General features: G+C 46.2%; 1 protein-coding gene across 5 annotated transcripts in view; it reads left to right on the top strand.

Annotated features, from left to right (window-relative positions):
- iqsec3a (IQ motif and Sec7 domain ArfGEF 3a) overlaps window positions 1-22,029 on the top strand; it is a 193,652-nt gene that overhangs the window by 148,331 nt on the left and 23,292 nt on the right. For all 5 annotated transcript variants that reach the window (XM_042318541.1, XM_042318545.1, XM_042318542.1 and 2 more), the window contains 2 exons: window positions 3,911-4,077; window positions 11,926-12,065. In XM_042318541.1, coding sequence (XP_042174475.1) covers window positions 3,911-4,077; window positions 11,926-12,065 — 307 coding nt within the window. The remainder of the gene's footprint in view (window positions 1-3,910; window positions 4,078-11,925; window positions 12,066-22,029) is intronic.

Raw genomic sequence — 22,029 nt, 5'->3', positions numbered from 1 at the left:
GAATATGGAATTACACTTTACGCTCCAGTAGAGGCCCTATGGGGTGTCACACACACACACCCGTTGAAATAATAGATTGATTGATTAACAAAGGAAGCTCCCCTGTGGAATCTCATGCAATACTACAGTAAATAATTGTATTCCATAAAAGATTTGAATTGGTTGCCAATGCAGAGGAGAGCATAGCGTGACAATATGGTAGTGTCCTGAAAATTAAAAAGGCAGACTAACTAAACGGAGCACAGAGCTATATACACAAAATCTTTCCCTCAGCCATTACATGCGGAAACGGTCAGAAAAGTTGGGGGACTGGGGCACAGTGACTGTTCCCTATTTAATAGCACCCTGTTCCCTATTTAGTGCAATAATTTTGACCAAGGCCCTCAAAGTAGGGCCCCTATGTAAGGAATAGTGTTCCATTTGGTATGCACGGTATGATGAATACAGTACACCATTATCACTGAGAGAGTATGTATGCATTGTGACACACTCTAGCTTGTAGTGCAGTCGCCCCACTGTGCACAGACCTCAGTTCAACTTCTAGTTTTGATTTACATTTGATTGAGTTGTCAACTAAAGTGAATTAAACAGGAAATCAACAAAACATGTCATCCTGTCATTGGATTTAGGTTAAAAGTTTAGGTTAAAAGGACTTTTTGCAAATACAATCAGTTTTGTTGATTCAACGTCATCTCACATCAAATTTTCTTCTTGTTGAAATTATGTGGAAACAACATTGATTCAACCAGTTTTTGCCCATAATGTCATGTAAATGGTAGTGTCTGGAGATGTGTCTGGAGAGCTCTGGTTTTCACTGTAGAGGATTCTAAATCAACCTCTTTACTCTATGGACATAGGCTGCTATCTGTTCTAACATGGACAAGCCCTTATGTTTCATCCTCTCACAACGCCCCCAAGCAGATAGACTGTCTGTCCTAGCATAGACACACACACACACACACACACACACACACACACACACACACACACACACACACACACACACACACACACACACACACACACTTAGTCATCAGATACACACTCAGTCACACACACAATCACACACACACTCAGGTGTCTCTGCCAGTTAGATTGACGAGGGTTGTTTGGTGCGTGGAGCTGCTAGGCCAGCTGTATTTCGCTCTCCTGCCGTGCCTCCTCTCAGATCTCAGGGTGTTCTCTGGGACCTCCATCAGCCCTGTGTCATCTTTACTGCAGAGGTGCCCAGGCAGGGATATTTCTGCTGTCTAACCCACGGTGCACAGCGTAAATACACTACTGTACTAGTTATGTAGCACTTTGTGACAACTGCTGACAAAACAGGCCTTTTAAAATACATTTTATTAATTGATTTGACTACTGTCGTTCTGTCTTTCTGTCTGATGGTTGGCCATGTTCTTTGTGGTGGCTAGAGAGTAGGGACTTCATCTTATCTGTATATTCTAGAGAGTAGGGACTTCATCTTATCTGTATATTCTAGAGAGTAGGGACTTCATCTTAACTGTATATTCTAGGGAGTAGGGACTTCATCTTATCTGTATATTCTAGGGAGTAGGGACTTCATCTTATCTGTATATTATAGGGTATATTCTAGGGAGTAGGGACTTCATCTTATCTGTATATTCTAGGGAGTAGTATATTCTAGGGACTTCATCTTATCTGTATATTCTAGGGAGTAGGGACTTCATCTTATCTGTATATTCTAGGGAGTAGGGACTTCATCTTATCTGTATATTCTAGGGAGTAGGGACTTCATCTTATCTGTATATTCTATCTTATCTGTATATTCTAGGGAGTAGGGACTTCATCTTATCTGTATATTCTAGGGAGTAGGGACTTCATCTTATCTGTATATTCTAGGGAGTAGGGACTTCATCTTATCTGTATATTCTAGGGAGTAGGGACTTCATCTTATCTGTATATTCTAGGGAGTAGGGACTTCATCTTATCTGTATATTCTAGGGAGTAGGGACTTCATCTTATCTGTATATTCTAGGGAGTAGGGACTTCATCTTATCTGTATATTCTAGGGAGTAGGGACTTCATCTTATCTGTATATTCTAGGGAGTAGGGACTTCATCTTATCTGTATATTCTAGGGAGTAGGGACTTCATCTTATCTGTATATTCTAGGGAGTAGGGACTTCATCTTATCTGTATATTCTAGGGAGTAGGGACTTCATCTTATCTGTATATTCTAGGGAGTAGGGACTTCATCTTATCTGTATATTCTAGGGAGTAGGGACTTCATCTTATCTGTATATTCTAGGGAGTAGGGACTTCATCTTATCTGTATATTCTAGGGAGTAGGGACTATCTTATCTGTATATTCTAGGGAGTAGGGACTTCATCTTATCTGTATATTCTAGGGAGTAGGGACTTCATCTTATCTGTATATTCTAGGGAGTAGGGACTTCATCTTATCTGTATATTCTAGGGAGTAGGGACTTCATCTTATCTGTATATTCTAGGGAGTAGGGACTTCATCTTATCTGTATATTCTAGGGAGTAGGGACTTCATCTTATCTGTATATTCTAGGGAGTAGGGACTTCATCTTATCTGTATATTCTAGGGAGTAGGGACTTCATCTTATCTGTATATTCTAGGGAGTAGGGACTTCATCTTATCTGTATATTCTAGGGAGTAGGGACTTCATCTTATCTGTATATTCTAGGGAGTAGGGACTTCATCTTATCTGTATATTCTAGGAGTAGGGACTTCATCTTATCTTATATTCTGTATTCATCTTATCTGTATATTCTAGGGAGTAGGGACTTCATCTTATCTGTATATTCTAGGGAGTAGGGACTTCATCTTATCTGTATATTCTAGGGAGTAGGGACTTCATCTTATATTCTGTATATATCTGTATATTCTAGGGAGTAGGGACTTCATATATTCTAGGGAGTAGGACTTCATCTTATCTGTATATTCTAGGGAGTAGGGACTTCATCTTATCTGTATATTCTAGGGAGTAGGGACTTCATCTTATCTGTATATTCTAGGGACTTCATCTTATCTGTAGGGACTTCATCTTATCTGTATATTCTAGGGAGTAGGGACTTCATCTTATCTGTATATTCTAGGGAGTAGGGACTTCATCTTATCTGTATATTCTAGGGAGTAGGGACTTCATCTTATCTGTATATTCTAGGGAGTAGGGACTTCATCTTATCTGTATATTCTAGGGTAGGGACTTCATCTTATCTGGGACTTCATCTTATCTGTATATTCTAGGGGACTTCATCTTATCTGTAGGGACTTCATCTTATCTGTATATTCTAGGGACTTCATCTTATCTGTAGGGGGACTTCATCTTATCTGTATATTCTAGGGAGTAGGGACTTCATCTTATCTGTATATTCTAGGGAGTAGGGACTTCATCTTATCTGTATATTCTAGGAGTAGGGACTTCATCTTATCTGTATATTCTGGGAGTATATTTATCTGTATATTCTAGGGAGTAGGGACTTCATCTTATCTGTATATTCTAGGGAGTAGGGACTTCATCTTATCTCTAGGGAGTAGGGACTTCATCTTATCTGTATATTCTAGGGAGTAGGGACTAGGGACTTCATCTTATCTGTATATTCTAGGGAGTAGGGACTTCATCTTATCTGTATATTCTAGGGAGTAGGGACTTCATCTTATCTGTATATTCTAGGGAGTAGGGACTTCATCTTATCTGTATATTCTAGGGAGTAGGGACTTCATCTTATCTGTATATTCTAGGGAGTAGGGACTTCATCTTATCTGTATATTCTAGAGAGTAGGGACTTCATCTTATCTGTATATTCTAGGGAGTAGGGACGTCATCTTGTCTCATGGGTTTTACAAATACTAACCCTCTCTCTCCCTCCTGTCCCCCTGTCCCGTCTCCTGTCCCACTGCCCCCCACCCTCTCCAGTCAGCGGTACTGCATGTGTAACCCGGACGTGGTGCAGCAGTTCCACAACCCCGACACCATCTTCATCCTGGCCTTCGCTATCATCCTCCTCAACACAGACATGTACTCACCCAACATCAAGCCTGACCGCAAGATGATGCTGGAGGACTTCATACGCAACCTCCGAGGTGAGGCATTATTTTAGTAGAGTGTGTTGGAGCGGTAGATGAGAAGGAGGGGGAGGATGGGAGTAGGGGAGGGGAACAGGGTAAGTAATAGTTATTTACTACTTACTTTATACTAGTTAGTCAGCTACTAGTTACTTAGTAGTTAGTTAGTTACCAGGTAGTTTTTTACTTGTTATTTAGTTACTAGTTCATTTGTTCATTTGTTACGAGTTAGTTAGTTACTACTAACACCCTATAACACCCTAAGTGCATATAGCGTCTACATAGTGTAGCCTTTCACAGAGGCCACTAAATCTTGAATCTACAGTGACAGGATATTCAACCTATCATGTCGCCGCAATGATCTGTCTGCGTTTCAAATATCCGTGTAACAAGAGAAGACGGCTAAAGTCCCAATCCATTTTCCCTAACAGTTAGCTTTCTCTAATTCAAATCATCTGCGTCCCAAATGGTACCCTGTTCTCTACATAATGCACTACCTTTGACCAGGGCCCAAGGCACCCTATTCCCTAACCAGGGCCCAAGGCACCCTATTCCCTAACCAGGGCCCATGGCACCCTATTCCCTAACCAGGGCCCAAGGCACCCTATTCCCTAACCAGGGCCCAAGGCACCCTATTCCCTAACCAGGGCCCATGGCACCCTATTCCCTAACCAGGGCTCAAGGCACCCTATTCCCAAACCAGGGCCCAAGGCACCCTATTCCCTAACCAGGGCCCATGGCACCCTATTCCCTAACCAGGGCCATGGCACCCTATTCCCTAACCAGGGCCCAAGGCACCCTATTCCCTAACCAGGGCCCATGGCACCCTATTCCCTAACCAGGGCCCATGGCACCCTATTCCCTAACCAGAGCCATGACACCCTATTCCCTAACCAGGGCCCAATGCACCCTATTCCCTAACCAGGGCCCATGGCACCCTATTCCCTAACCAGGGACCATGGCACCCTATTCCCTATGGGTCCTGGTCAAATGTAGTGCACTATATAAGGAATAGGGTGCCATTTGTGATGCAGGCCTTGTGTCGTTGGTAATATAGAGCTGCATCATAGTTTTCCTCTGCCAGGGAAGGATCCATCAGGACTGTGGGATCAATATGGTACAACTTTAATGGATTCATCTGGACGGCGCCTCACAATTAAATGAAGTTGGAAAATCAATTGCCACGATGCTTGGCTTTCTTCCTCTGTTTGTGTCCCCTCTCTCTCTCTCTCTCTCTCTCTCTCTCTCTCTCTCTCTCTCTCTCTCAGGACTGTCTCTTTCTCGTTCCCTTTCTCTCTCTTTCTATCTTTCAGCCCTCTCTCTCTTACTGTATCTTTCCCAATCTCCCCCTGTCTCCCTCCCTCCTCCTTCCCCCTCTCTCACTCTATATTTTAAGCTAATTGAGTAGTTGGAAGAACACAGTTAAGAGATTGAATCGGATGTTAATTAATGAATAACAGAGGAGCGCTCACTTACTCAATTACACTGGACCAGAAATGTCAAAAACATTCTGCAATGTCTAACCTGAAATGTAGACACTGAATAGAATTAGTATAATGACTTGTATTGTATCCTAGAAACCATTCCATATATATATATATATAAATGTCTTACTTTTGATGTATCAAAATATGACAGTGTTCACATAATTAGTATAACTCTTGATGTATATAGTAGTACCGCTGTTGCACATATAATTTGTTTAATGACTTACATTGTATTCTAGAAACGTCTCCATATACAGTATACATGTCTTACTGTTAATCTATCTAATTCTATTGCAGTGAAGTCTCTTTAGAGTATGGACCAAAGGCCCTAGCACATGGTCCATGCTGGTCCTGGATCAAAGAGCCTAGCACAGGGGTGGTCCATGCTGGTCCTGGATCAAAGAGCCTAGCATAGGGGTGGTCCATGCTGGTCCTGGATCAAAGAGCCTAGCACAGGGGTGGTCCACGCTGGTCCTGGATCAAAGAGCCTAGCACAGGGGTGGTCCATGCTGGTTCTGGATCAAAGAGCATAGCACAGGGGTGGTCCATGCTGGTCCTGGATCAAAGAGCCTAGCACAGGGGTGAGACATGCTGGTTCTGGATCAAAGAGCCTAGCACAGGGGTGGTCCATGCTGGTTCTGGATCAAAGAGCATAGCACAGGGGTGGTCCATGCTGGTTCTGGATCAAAGAGCCTAGCACAGGGGTGGTCCATGCTGGTTCTGGATCAAAGAGCATAGCACAGGGGTGGTCCATGCTGGTCCTGGATCAAAGAGCCTAGCACAGGGGTGGTCCATGCTGGTTCTGGATCAAAGAGCCTAGCACAGGGGTGGGACATGCTGGTTCTGGATCAAAGAGCCTAGCTCAGGGGTGGTCCATGCTGGTTCTGGATCAAAGAGCCTAGCACAGGGGTGGTCCATGCTGGTTCTGGGTCAAAGAGCCTAGCACAGGGGTGGTCCATGCTGGTTCTTGATCAAAGAGCCTAGCACAGGGGTGGTCCATGCTGGTTCTGGATCAAAGGGCCTAGCTAGAGGTGGTCCATGCTGGTCCTGGATCAGAAAGCCTAGCTAGAGGTGGGCCATGCTGGTCCTGGATCAGAGAGACTAGCTAGAGGTGGGCCATGCTGGTCCTGGATCAGAGAGCCTAGCTTGGGGTGGGCCATGCTGGTTCTGGATCAGAGAGCCTAGCTAGGGGTGGGCCATGCTGGTCCTGGATCAGAGAGCCAAGCTAGGGGTGGTCCATGCAGGTCCTGGATCAGAGAGCCTAGCTAGGGGTGGTCCATGCTGGTCCTGGATCAGAGAGCCTAGCTTGGGGTGGGCCATGCTGGTTCTGGATCAGAGAGCCTAGCTAGGGGTGGGCCATGCTGGTCCTGGATCAGAGAGCCAAGCTGGGGTGGTCCATGCTGGTCCTGGATCAGAGAGCCTAGCTAGGGGTGGTCCATGCTGGTCCTGGATCAGAGAGCCTAGCACAGGGGTGGTCCATGCTGGTCCTGGATCAGAGAGCCTAGCTAGGGGTGGTCCATGCTGGTCCTGGATCAGAGAGCCTAGCTAGTGGTCCATGCTGGTCCTGGATCAGAGAGCCTAGCTAGGGGTGGTCCATGCTGGTCCTGGATCAGAGAGCCTAGCTAGGGGTGGTCCATGCTGGTCCTGGATCAGAGAGCCTAGCTAGGGGTGGTCCATGCTGGTCCTGGATCAGAGAGCCTAGCTAGGGGTGGTCCATGCTGGTCCTGGATCAAAGAGCCTAGCACAGGGGTGGTCCATGCTGGTTCTGGATCAAAGAGCCTAGCTAGGGGTGGGACCATGCTGGTTCTGGATCAAAGAGCCTAGCTCAGGGGTGGTCCATGCTGGTTCTGGATCAAAGAGCCTAGCACAGGGGTGGTCCATGCTGGTTCTGGGTCAAAGAGCCTAGCACAGGGGTGGTCCATGCTGGTTCTGGATCAAAGAGCCTAGCACAGGGGTGGTCCATGCTGGTTCTGGATCAAAGGGCCTAGCTAGAGGTGGTCCATGCTGGTCCTGGATCAGAGAGCCTAGCTAGGGGTGGGCCATGCTGGTCCTGGATCAGAGAGCCTAGCTAGGGGTGGGCCATGCTGGTCCTGGATCAGAGAGCCTAGCTAGGGGTGGGCCATGCTGGTCCTGGATCAGAGAGCCAAGCTAGGGGTGGTCCATGCTGGTCCTGGATCAGAGAGCCTAGCTAGGGGTGGTCCATGCTGGTCCTGGATCAGAGAGCCTAGCTAGGGGTGGTCCATGCTGGTCCTGGATCAGAGAGCCTAGCTAGGGGTGGTCCATGCTGGTCCTGGATCAGAGAGCCTAGCTAGGGGTGGTCCATGCTGGTCCTGGATCAGAGAGCCTAGCTAGGGGTGGTCCATGCTGGTCCTGGATCAGAGAGCCTGCTGCTAGGGGTGGTCCATGCTGGTCCTGGATCAGAGAGCCTAGCTAGGGGTGGTCCATGCTGGTCCTGGATCAGAGAGCCTAGCTAGGGGTGGTCCATGCTGGTCCTGGATCAGAGAGCCTAGCTAGGGGTGGTCCATGCTGGTCCTGGATCAGAGAGCCTATTCTAGGGGTGGTCTAGGGGTGGTCCATGCTGGTCCTGGATCAGAGAGCCTAGCTAGGGGTGGTCCATGCTGGTCCTGGATCAGAGAGCATAGCTAGGGGTGGTCCATGCTGGTCCTGGATCAGAGAGCCTAGCTAGGGGTGGTCCATGCTGGTCCTGGATCAGAGAGCCTAGCTAGGGGTGGTCCATGCTGGTCCTGGATCAGAGAGCATAGCTAGGGGTGGTCCATGCTGGTCCTGGATCAGAGAGCGTAGCTAGGGGTGGTCCATGCTGGTCCTGGATCAGAGAGCATAGCTAGGGGTGGTCCATGCTGGTCCCGGATGGCTGTAGTATGTGGTTGTTGCAGAGTCAGATGTACTACCTGAATTTCTTCAGGGGGAGATGGAGATACATACATACATAAAATACGATAAATCAGGTGAAAGCACAGTAAGCAGAACTCTCCCTCCCTCCCTTTACCTCCCTATCTCTCTCTCTCTCTCTCTCTCTCTCTCTCTCAATCTCTCTCTCACACACACACACCCCACACACACACCCTGCTCCTCTTCCTCCCACTGTGCTGACTCCATAATGTGGAGTGATGCCTCAGCATATCCAAGAGTGCATCTGTGTCATTGCCCTGACGAGTGTCTCCATTTGCCAAAATTATTAGCTAGCAGCCTCATTGGCTCCTCAGTGAACCACCCTGGCTATAATGGGGTATATCTAGAGGGAAGCCTCACGGCCAAATGATACAGTATGTTCCCCCCAGTCCCCAGTTGATATGTTCCCCCAGTCCCCAGTTGATATGTTCCTCCCAGTCCTCAGTTGATATGTTCTCCCAGTCCCCAGTTGATATGTTCCCCCAGCCCCCCCCTCTTCATATGTTCCCCCAGTCCCCAGTTCATATGTTCCCCCAGTCCCCAGTTCATATGTTCCCCCAGCCCCCAGTTGATATGTTCCCCCAGTCCCCAGTTCATATGTTCCCCCCAGTCCCCAGTTCATATGTTCCCCCAGTCCCCAGTTGATATGTTCCCCCAGTCCCCAGTTCATATGTTCCCCCAGTCCCCAGTTGATATGTTCCCCCAGTCCCCAGTTCATATGTTCCCCCAGTCCCCAGTTCATATGTTCCCCCCCAGTCCCCAGTTCATATGTTCCCCCAGTCCCCAGTTCATATGTTCCCCCAGTCCCCAGTTCATATGTTCCCCCAGTCCCCAGTTCATATGTTCCCCCCAGTCCCCAGTTCATATGTTCCCCCCAGGCGCAGGATATTTAATAACATCTGTAACGAGTGCTCTGAGTCGGGAAGCAAGTTCAGGGAGTGAATGTTTTAATAAATAAACTGAACAAAAACCACGAACCACAAACAACGCACTGGGGAGTGACAGATGTAGGGAAGATAATCAAGGAGGTGATGGAGTCCAGGTGAGTGTCATGAGGCGCAGGTGAGCGACACGATGGTGACAGGTGTGCAGGATAATCAGCAGCCTGATGACCTAGAGGCTGGAGAGGGAGTATACGTGACAACATCAAGAGGAGGTTTTTTTTTGTAATGAATTAATTGAACATTTGCTTCTGTCATTATTTTAATAGAATGTATGTGTGTGGGGGGTTGTGTGGTGTGTGTCCGTGCCTGTGTGTGTGATGTTGTGTGGTGTGTGTCCGTGCCTGTGTGTGTGATGTTGTGTGGTGTGTGCCTGTGTGTGTGTGTGTTGAGAGTTGATGTGTGTGTTTGATGGTGTGCTTTGAATGAGTGTGTTTGTTTGTGCTCTGTGATCATTACTGAGATATGAGTGTGTGTGTTTGGTTGTGCTCTGTGATAGGGACTGAGTGTGTGTGCTTGGTTGTGCTCTATGATAGGCACTGAGTGTGTGTGCTTGGTTGTGCTCTATGATAGGGACTGAGTGTGTGTGTGTGTTTGGTGCGCTGTGCCCATCGTGGTGTGTGTGTGTGTGTGTGTGTGTGTGTGTGTGTGGGGGGGGGCTCCCTGTGGTGGCTCTGACACATTCCCTGGCCTTGGAACAGGAGGAGTGGGTCAGTGTACACACAGCATGGCTCTTCCACCACAGAACACAGATCATTCACCATTCAACTCTCTTATCTCGAAGCTCCACTGAGGTGAATACACACATACAAACAATAAACACACACAGACTCAAAATCACGCATGTACACACACCCACAAGCCGAACCCACACATACTCACACCATAGAAAGACTACTGAATGTGTCATGGCCTGGGCTGTTTCTACATGCATGTATATGTATGTGCTGTGGTGCTGTAGCTTACAGTAGTTTAGTTGTTTACAGTAGCTTACAGTAGTTTACAATAGTTTACAGTAGCTTACAATAGTTTACAGTAGTTTACAGTAGATTACAGTAGTTTACAGTAGCGTACAATAGTTTACTGTAGTTTACAGTAGCTTAAAATAGTTTACAGGCTTCTGTCATTGTGCCTCTTTGTGGATATCTGTGTATTTGGGATTGCATGCGTGTGTTTGGGCCTCTCAAACATTGCCACTGTTTCTAGAACATGGCGTGTGTGTGTGTGTGTGTGTAGGTGTGGATGATGGAGCTGACATCCCCAGAGACATGGTGGTGGGCATCTATGAGGGGACTAACCCATGGTGTGTGTAGGTGTGGATGACGGAGCTGACATCCCCAGAGACATGGTGGTGGGCATCTATGAGGGGACTAACCCATGGTGTGTGTGTGTGTGTGTGTGTGTGTCTAGGTGTGGATGAAGGAGCTGACATCCCCAGAGACATGGTGGTGGGCATCTATGAGGGGACTAACCCATGGTGTGTGTGTGTGTGTGTGTGTGTGTGTGTGTGTGTGTGTGTGTGTGTCTAGGTGTGGATGAAGGAGCTGACATCCCCAGAGACATGGTGGTGGGCATCTATGAGGGGACTAACCCATGGTGTGTGTGTGTGTGTGTCTAGGTGTGGATGAAGGAGCTGACATCCCCAGAGACATGGTGGTGGGCATCTATGAGGGGACTAACCCATGGTGTGTGTGTGTGTGTGTGTCTAGGTGTGGATGACGGAGCTGACATCCCCAGAGACATAGTGGTGGGCATCTATGAGGGGACTAACCCATGGTGTGTGTGTGTGTGTGTGTGTGTCTAGGTGTGGATGAAGGAGCTGACATCCCCAGAGACATGGTGGTGGGCATCTATGAGGGGACTAACCCATGGTGTGTGTGTGTGTGTGTGTCTAGGTGTGGATGAAGGAGCTGACATCCCCAGAGACATGGTGGTGGGCATCTATGAGGGGACTAACCCATGGTGTGTGTGTGTGTGTGTGTGTCTAGGTGTGGATGACGGAGCTGACATCCCCAGAGACATGGTGGTGGGCATCTATGAGGGGACTAACCCATGGTGTGTGTGTGTGTGTGTGTGTCTAGGTGTGGATGACGGAGCTGACATCCCCAGAGACATAGTGGTGGGCATCTATGAGGGGACTAACCCATGGTGTGTGTGTGTGTGTGTGTCTAGGTGTGGATGAAGGAGCTGACATCCCCAGAGACATGGTGGTGGGCATCTATGAGGGGACTAACCCATGGTGTGTGTGTGTGTGTGTAGGTGTGGATGACAGAGCTGACATCCCCAGAGACATAGTGGTGGGCATCTATGAGGGGACTAACCCATGGTGTGTGTGTGTGTGTCTAGGTGTGGATGACGGAGCTGACATCCCCAGAGACATAGTGGTGGGCATCTATGAGGGGACTAATCCATGGTGTGTGTGTGTGTGTCTAGGTGTGGATGACGGAGCTGACATCCCCAGAGACATGGTGGTGGGCATCTATGAGGGGACTAACCCATGGTGTGTGTGTGTGTGTGTGTGTGTCTAGGTGTGGATGACGGAGCTGACATCCCCAGAGACATGGTGGTGGGCATCTATGAGAGGATCCAACAGAGAGAGCTGCGCTCCAATGAAGACCACGTCACCTATGTCACCAAGGTGGAGCAGTCCATTGTGGGCATGAAGACAGTAAGGACACATTAACGCTTGTTCGGGACTAGTGACATTATTTTTTTGGTGGGGGGGGACAATCAGAATATACATTTCTGATGTCTGAATGGACAAGTCAAATAAATCACACAAAAATCTCAATGTCAAACAATTACTCCGATCAGAGTTGGATCAGAGTGTCCTCCGGATGCGTTGTAGTGTGCACTGTTCTCCCAATCTCTGCAGAGTGCATCGGAGTGGAATTGTATTGCATTGACAGGCACGAGCGGTCTTTCAATCACCTGCAGCGATCCCCATGTAGCCGCGTGTGCACACACAGATGCAAGCGCACGCACACCGTAAGACCAATCTATCAATGTTTACTTGGTGACAGAAGCCACTCAGTCATCCTATAGCTTGTAATTTATCATTGACAGACACTTACAATACATCTGAAAACAATAAGAAGTGTTTGAGCTGTTTTGGTCACTCAAGAGCAAGGTTGATTTAGTTTGAGAACATACCCAGTGCAACAAGTTAGCCCAAGAGTGTCAAACTCCACAGAGTGCCTAGTGTCTGAGGGCTTTCAATGAAGACCTAGACAACCAGGTGAGGGGAGTTCTTTACTAAGTAGTGACCTTAATTCATCAGTCAAGTACAAGAGAGGAGTTAAAACCCGCAGACGTTGGACCCTCCGTGGAATGTTAGCCCATCAAGGTATATCTATCTAGTTCAACAGTCATGTCATTTTCCAGTTGGCTCAGATGGTTACACCACACCCAAATCAGCGACTCACGTGCGCCATCATGCGCCACCGTGCACAAATAGATTATTTTCCCCCACACACCAAACGCGATCACAACACAGAGGTTGAAATATCAAATCAAACTCTGAACCAATTATATTAACAGGTCGAAAAGCATTAAACAGTTATGGCAATTTAGCTAGCTAGCATGTAGTTGCTAGCTAATTTGTCCTATTTTGCTAGCAGGCTGTTTCTAGCTAATTTTACTCCAACAATGAATCCACACATAAAACGGTCAACCGAATCGTTTCTAGTCGTCTCTCCTCCTTCCAGGCTTTTTCTTCTTTGGACTTTATTTGGCGATGGGCATCTAACTTTCATAGTTACCATGACGACCGACCGAACTCAGTTCATCTTTCAATCACCCATGTGGGTATAACCAATGAGGAGATGGCACGTGGGTATCTGCTTCTATAAACCAATGAGGAGATGGGAGAGGCAGGACTTGCACCGCGTTCAGCGTAACAAATAGAACTGACTTCTATTTTAGCGCTTGGCAACGCAGACACTCGTTGGCTCATGCGAGCAGTGTGGGTGCAATAATTGAAAAACATGTATGTTTACATTTATTTTGCAACGCGAGCGGTGTGGTCAGCATGTTAGAGTGTGGTGCTTATGAAACCAAGGTTGTGGGTTCAATTCTCACATGGACCACTGAATGTTTTTGTTACACTGAAGATACAGTACATATTACTCTGTTACACCAAACATTGTTCAACTAAACCGTTACACTGACCTCTGTTACAAGGGAGACCTCAATGGGACTTCCTTGATAAATAAATACGATTTTATCAAACTAAACATGTGTGTTGACCACACCAATCTTACCTAAAAAGCTTAAAGACTCCTGTTGCGAGTAGCTGGCTAATATAGATAGATTGAGTAATGACCTGAGTTAATGATTGCAGTCCTGATAATGAGCCTTTGCTAATGGTGGAGATGCTAATGGATAAAATGGCTAATGGGCTCTGCTGACAGTGCTGAGAAAAGGTAGTAACAGCGTTCGCTAACAACGCTAATGGAAAAGACTGAAGGACTTTGAAACGGTGTCTTCTTTTACAGTATCTTAGCTGAAAATTATTAAATGATCAAACTACTGCAATGTTCAGTTCATACTGCAGCAACAGGACTCCACAGTACTATACAGTTCATACTACCTCAACAGTACTCCACAGTACTATACAGTTCATACTACCTCAACAGTACTCCACAGTACTATACAGTTCATACTACCTCAACAGTACTATACAGTTCATACTACCTCAACAGTACTCCACAGTAATATACAGTTTATACTACCTCAACAGTACTCCACAGTACTATACAGTTCATACTACCTCAACAGTACTATACAGTTCATACTACCTCAACAGTACTCCACAGTACTATACAGTTCATACTACCTCAACAGTACTCCACAGTACTATACAGTTCATACTACCTCAACAGTACTATACAGTTCATACTACCTCAACAGGACTCCACAGTACTATGCAGTTCATACTACCTCAACAGGACTCCACAGTACTGTGCAGTTCATACTACCTCAACAGTACTCCACAGTACTATACAGTTCATACTACCTCAACAGGACTCCACAGTACTGTGCAGTTCATACTACCTCAACAGTACTCCACAGTACTATACAGTTCATACTACCTCAACAGGACTCCACAGTACTGTGCAGTTCATACTACTTCAACAGGACTCCACAGTACTGTGCAGTTCATACTACCTCAACAGTTCTCCACAGTACTATACAGTTCATACTACCTCAACAGGACTCCACAGTACTGTGCAGTTCATACTACTTCAACAGGACTCCACAGTACTGTGCAGTTCATACTACCTCAACAGTACTCCACAGTACTATACAGTTCATACTACCTCAACAGGACTCCACAGTACTGTGCAGTTCATACTACTTCAACAGTATTGCAGCGCAGGTGATAATGACACAAGCAATCAACAAGCTTCCACCCACTGTGCAGTTTCATATACTTTTTCTACTACAAGTAGGCTGAAGGGAGAATGAGCATAGCATCATTAGCGTAGCATCCCAGCTAATGACTGCCTTCTCTGAACAGTGTGACTGCCTTGCATGTTTCCCCCATCAGCGTAATGAGAAGATAGCTATGCTTACTGTTTGAGGAGCAAGAGAATAAAATGCCTAGGAAGAGAAAAAAAGAGGGATTTAGGGAAGATGGAGAGAGAGGTGAGAGGGGGAGGGAGAAGGTATTTGGGTAATTTCCAGAAGGTTCTCTTTTGCTGTGTTATTTGCCTAAATTACAAAGGCCCAAATCATGGAGAGACTCTCTCTGTATTGATACTGGCCGCTGTATAGACGTGACAGAACCCCATGTAGTTCACCTGTCTCTGTATTGATACTGGCCTCTGTATAGACGTGACAGAACCCCATGTAGTTCACCTGTCTCTGTATTGATACTGGCCGCTGTATAGATGTGACAGAACCCCATGTAGTTCACCTGTCTCTGTATTGATACTGGCCGCTGTATAGACGTGACAGAACCCCATGTAGTTCACCTGTCTCTGTATTGATACTGGCCGCTGTGTGGACGTGACAGAACCCCATGTAGTTCACCTGTCTCTGTATTGATACTGGCCGCTGTGTGGACGTGACAGAACCCCATGTAGTTCACCTGTCTCTGTATTGATACTGGCCGCTGTATAGACGTGACAGAACCCCATGTAGTTCACCTGTCTCTGTATTGATACTGGCCGCTGTGTCTCTGTAGACGTGACAGAACCCCATGTAGTTCACCTGTCTCTGTATTGATACTGGCCGCTGTGTGGACGTGACAGAACCCCATGTAGTTCACCTGTCTCTGTATTGATACTGGCCGCTGTGTGGACATGTTGGAACCCCATGTAGTTCACCTGTCTCTGTATTGATACTGGCCGCTGTGTGGACGTGACAGAACCCCATGTAGTTCACCTGTCTCTGTATTGATACTGGCCGCTGTGTAGGACATGTTGGACAGAACCCCATGTAGTTCACCTGTCTCTGTATTGATACTGGCTGCTGTGTGGACGTGACAGAACCCCATGTAGTTCACCTGTCTCTGTATTGATACTGGCCGCTGTATAGACGTGACAGAACCCCATGTAGTTCACCTGTCTCTGTATTGATACTGGCCGCTGTATAGACGTGACAGAACCCCATGTAGTTCACCTGTCTCTGTATTGATACTGGCCGCTGTATAGACGTGACAGAACCCCATGTAGTTCACCTGTCTCTGTATTGATACTGGCCGCTGTGTGGACGTGACAGAACCCCATGTAGTGCACCTGTCTCTGTATTGATACTGGCCGCTGTGTGGACATGTTGGAACCCCATGTAGTTCACCTGTCTCTGTATTGATACTGGCCGCTGTATTGATACTGGCCGCTGTATAGACGTGACAGAACCCCATGTAGTTCACCTGTCTCTGTATTGATACTGGCCGCTGTATAGACGTGACAGAACCCCATGTAGTTCACCTGTCTCTGTATTGATACTGGCCGCTGTATAGACGTGACAGAACCCCATGTAGTTCACCTGTCTCTGTATTGATACTGGCCGCTGTATAGACGTGACAGAACCCCATGTAGTTCACCTGTCTCTGTATTGATACTGGCCGCTGTGTGGACGTGACAGAACCCCATGTAGTTCACCTGTCTCTGTATTGATACTGGCCGCTGTATGGACGTGACAGAACCCCATGTAGTTCACCTGTCTCTGTATTGATACTGGCCGCTGTATAGACGTGACAGAACCCCATGTAGTTCACCTGTCTCTGTATTGATACTGGCCGCTGTATAGACGTGACAGAACCCCATGTAGTTCACCTGTCTCTGTATTGATACTGGCCGCTGTATAGACGTGACAGAACCCCATGTAGTTCACCTGTCTCTGTATTGATACTGGCCGCTGTGTGGACGTGACAGAACCCCATGTAGTTCACCTGTCTCTGTATTGATACTGGCCGCTGTGTGGACATGTTGGAACCCCATGTAGTTCACCTGTCTCTGTATTGATACTGGCTGCTGTGTGGACGTGACAGAACCCCATGTAGTTCACCTGTCTCTGTATTGATACTGGCCGCTGTATAGACGTGACAGAACCCCATGTAGTTCACCTGTCTCTGTATTGATACTGGCCGCTGTATAGACGTGACAGAACCCCATGTAGTTCACCTGTCTCTGTATTGATACTGGCCGCTGTATAGACGTGACAGAACCCCATGTAGTTCACCTGTCTCTGTATTGATACTGGCCGCTGTGTGGACGTGAACAGAACCCCATGTAGTACTGGCACCTGTCTCTGTATTGATACTGGCACGCTGTGTGGACATGTATAGACAGAACCCCATGTAGTTCACCTGTCTCTGTATTGAACCCCCCCATGTAGTTCACCTGTCTCTGTATTGATACTGGCCGCTGTGTGGATGTGACAGAACCCCATGTAGTTCACCTGTCTCTGTATTTATACTGGCCGCTGTATAGACGTGACAGAACCCCATGTAGTTCACCTGTCTCTGTATTGATACTGGCCGCTGTATAGACGTGACAGAACCCCATGTAGTTCACCTGTCTCTGTATTGATACTGGCCGCTGTATAGACGTGACAGAACCCCATGTAGTTCACCTGTCTCTCTATTGATACTGGCCGCTGTATAGACGTGACAGAACCCCATGTAGTTCACCTGTCTCTGTATTGATACTGGCCGCTGTATAGACGTGACAGAACCCCATGTAGTTTACCTGTCTCTGTATTGATACTAGCCGCTGTGTGGACATGTTGGAACCCCATGTAGTTCACCTGTCTCTGTATTGATACTGGCCGCTGTATAGACGTGACAGAACCCCATGTAGTTCACCTGTCTCTGTATTGATACTGGACATGCTGCCCCATGTAGTTCACCTGTCTCTGTATTGATACTGGCTGTATAGACGTGACAGAACCCCATGTAGTTCACCTGTCTCTGTATTGATACTGGCCGCTGTATGACTGTGTATAGACACAGAACCCCATGTAGTTCACCTGTCTCTGTATTGATACTGGCCGCTGTATAGACGTGACAGAACCCCATGTAGTTCACCTGTCTCTGTATTGATACTGGCCGCTGTGTGGACGTGACAGAACCCCATGTAGTTCACCTGTCTCTGTATTGATACTGGCCGCTGTATAGACGTGACAGAACCCCATGTAGTTCACCTGTCTCTGTGTTGATACTGGCCGCTGTCAACCCCATGTAGTTCACCTGTCTCTGTATTGATACTGGCCGCTGTATGGACGTGACAGAACCCCATGTAGTTCACCTGTCTCTGTATTGATACTGGCCGCTGTGTGGACGTGACAGAACCCCATGTAGTTCACCTGTCTCTGTATTGATACTGGCCGCTGTATAGACGTGACAGAACCCCATGTAGTTTACCTGTCTCTGTATTGATACTAGCCGCTGTGTGGACATGCTGGAACCCCATGTAGTTCACCTGTCTCTGTATTGATACTGGCCGCTGTATAGACGTGACAGAACCCCATGTAGTTCACCTGTCTCTGTATTGATACTGGCCGCTGTGTGGACGTGACAGAACCCCATGTAGTTCACCTGTCTCTGTATTGATACTGGCCGCTGTGTGGACGTGACAGAACCCCATGTAGTTCACCTGTCTCTGTATTGATACTGGCCGCTGTATGGACGTGACAGAACCCCATGTAGTTCACCTGTCTCTGTATTGATACTGGCCGCTGTGTGGACGTGACAGAACCCCATGTAGTTCACCTGTCTCTGTATTGATACTGGCCGCTGTGTGGACGTGACAGAACCCCATGTAGTTTACCTGTCTCTGTAGTTCACCTGTCTCTGTATTGATACTGGCCGCTGTATAGACGTGACAGAACCCCATGTAGTTCACCTGTCTCTGTATTGATACTGGCCGCTGTATGGACGTGACAGAACCCCATGTAGTTCACCTGTCTCTGTATTGATACTGCCCGCTGTGTGGACATGTTGGAACCCCATGTAGTTCACCTAAACTCACCCACTCTCTTTCACTCTTTCATTACCCACATTTTCCTCTCTCCGTTTCCCTCGCCCCTCTCTCTCTGTCTCGGCCTCATTATCCCTCCATCTCTCTCTGTGTCGGCCTCATTATCCCTCCATCTCTCTCTGTCTCGACCTCATTATCCCTCCATCTCTCTCTGTCTCGGCCTCATTATCCCTCCATCTCTCTCTGTCTCGGCCTCATTATCCCTCCATCTCTCTCTGTCTCGACCTCATTATCCCTCCATCTCTCTCTGTCTCGGCCTCATTATCCCTCCATCTCTCTCTGTCTCGGCCTCATTATCCCTCCATCTCTCTCTGTCTCGGCCTCATTATCCCTCCATCTCTCTCTGTCTCGGCCTCATCATCCCTCCATCTCTCTCTGTCTCGGCCTCATTATCCCTCCATCTCTCTCTGTCTCGACCTCATTATCCCTCCATCTCTCTCTGTCTCGACCTCATTATCCCTCCATCTCTCTCTGTCTCGGCCTCATTATCCCTCCATCTCTCTGTCTCGGCCTCATTATCCCTCCATCTCTCTGTCTCGGCCTCATTATCCCTCCATCTCTCTCTGTCTCTCTCTGTCTGTCTTTCCTGCCCACCTTTTTTTCTCAAGCAGTTGTCCTTTCCACGGCCCCCAGTGGACAGTGTTATAGTTTTTGTATTGGACCCTATGTGCAGCTGGACTGTTAATCCTAGGAGCCGTAAGGGAACTGAATTAGACTAGCGTCATCTCCAGTTAATTCTCATGTACTCCTGAGGGGATACACAGTTATTATTATTTTGTGAAGAGACCTAGCATAACCCTTATAACTCCAATGAGTGTCTCTATACTAGGAGCTATTAGAGCCTTAAATCTGCCCCTCTGGGAGTCAGTCTGTACATTTGATTAATAATATTCATTGTAATTGTAAATACAGAGCCTTAAAGTATTCACACGCCTTGACTTTTTCCACATGTTGTTGTTACAGCCTGAATTTAAGATGAATTAACGTGAGATGTTTTGTCACTGGCCTACACACAATACCCCATAATGTCAAAGTGGAATTAAGTTTGTATTATTAATTAAAAATGAAACAATGTAAGTATTCAACGCCATTTGTTAATGCAAGCCTAAATATGTTCAGGAGTAAAAATGTGCTTAACAAGTCACATAATAAGCTGCATGGAATCACTCTGCGTGCAATAATAGTGTTTAACATGATTTTGGAATGAGTACCTCATCTCTGTACCCCACACATACAAGTATCTGTAAGTTCCCTCAGTTGAGCAGTGAAACACAGATTCAACCACAAAGACCAGGGAGGTTTTCCAACGCTTCGCAAAGAAGGAGACCTATTGGTAGATGGGTACAAATAAAATAAAAAGCAGACATTGAATATCACTTTGAGAACGGTGAAGTTATTAATTACACTTTGGATGGTGTATCAATACACCCAGTCACTACAAAGATACAGGCGTCCTTCATAACTCAGTTGCTGGAGAGGAACAAAACCACAACATTGTAGTTACTCCACAATACTATCCTAAATGACAGAGTGAAAAGAAGGAAGCCTGTACAGAATACAAATATTCCAAAACATGCATCCTGTTTGCAACAAGGCACTAAAGTAAAACTTTTAAAAATTTGGTAAAGCAATTAACTTGAATACAAAGTGTTATGTTTGGGGCAAATCCAATACAACACATTACTAAGTAACACTCTCCATGTTTTCAAGCATAGTGGTGGCTGCATCGTGTTATGGGTATTCTTTTAATCTTCAAGGACTGGGGAGTTTTTCAGGATAAAAAAGAAACGGAATGGAATTAATCACCATTAAAACCTGGTTCAGTCTGCTTTCCACCAGAGAGGAATTCACCTTTCAGCAGGACAATAACCTAAAACACAAGGCCAAATCTACACTGGAGTTGCTTAGAAGACAGTGAATGTTCCTGAGTGGCCGCGTTACAGTTTTGAATTAAATCTACTTGAAAATCCATGGCAAGACCTGAAAATGGTTGTCTAGTAATGATCAACAACCAATTTGACAGAGCTTAAAGAATTTTGAAAAGAATAATGGGCCAATGTTACACAATCCATGTGTGAAAAGCTCTTAAAAACTTACCCAGATAGATTCACAGCTGTAATCGCTGCCAAAGGTGCTTCTACAAAATATTGACTCAAGGGTGTGAATACTTATGTATGTAAGATATTTCTAGATTTAGTTTTTAAGACATTTGCAAAAAAATTGCCAAACAAGGCTGTAACACAACAAAATGTGGAATAAGTCAAGGGGTATGAATACTTTCTGAAGGCACTGTATTTGATAATTTCAAGTAAGATTCTGTTGTCATGTTATATCATATGATATTTTAAAAAATAGAAAATGATTATGCAAGGAAATACAATAGACAAAGAATGATGAAATAGAACAATAATTCTACGGTGCAGTTTGAAATATTCAGATAACTGCCAAATAAAATAACCCACATAAAGTGTGTTAATAAGGTGTTGGGCACCACGAGCCAGAACAGCTTCAATGTACCTTGGCATAGATTCTACAAGTGTCTGGAACTCTATTGGAGGGATGCGACACTATTCTTCCACAAGAAATTCCATCATTTGGTGTTTTGTTGATGGTGGAAAAAGCTGTCTCAGGCACCACTCTAGAATCTCCCATAAGTGGTCAATTAGGTTGAGATCTGGTGACTGAAACAGCAAAGGCATATGGTTTTCATCGTGTTCATGCTCATCAAACCATCCAGTGACCACTCGTGCCCTGTGGATGGGGGCGTTGTCATCCTATGGGGTGTAGCTATGGTAACCAAAATAATGGCCTGCCTAGCATTTTTATACATGACCCTAAGCATGATGGGATGTTAATTGCTTAATTAACTAAGGAACCACACCTCTGTGGAAGCACCTGCTTGCAATATACTTTGTACCCCTCATTTAGTCAAGTGTTTCCATTATTTTGTAAGTTAACTGAATATCCAAACAAGTTCAACACTTTGGACCAAACATTTTAGTTATAGATTGCACCTTTAAATATGTACCATGCAAACATTGCTCCCCCATTTCCTGGTTGCTAATATTCTAATAGTTTGCCTAATTTCTGTTTATGTGAAGGAATAATAATGTGTAATGTAGAGAATCATTGTACCATCTAAAC

This window comes from Oncorhynchus tshawytscha, unplaced genomic scaffold, assembly GCF_018296145.1.
Source record: "Oncorhynchus tshawytscha isolate Ot180627B unplaced genomic scaffold, Otsh_v2.0 Un_contig_1741_pilon_pilon, whole genome shotgun sequence".
NCBI classification, from domain to species: domain Eukaryota; kingdom Metazoa; phylum Chordata; class Actinopteri; order Salmoniformes; family Salmonidae; genus Oncorhynchus; species Oncorhynchus tshawytscha.
This window is presented reverse-complemented; position numbering and strand designations above follow the sequence as displayed.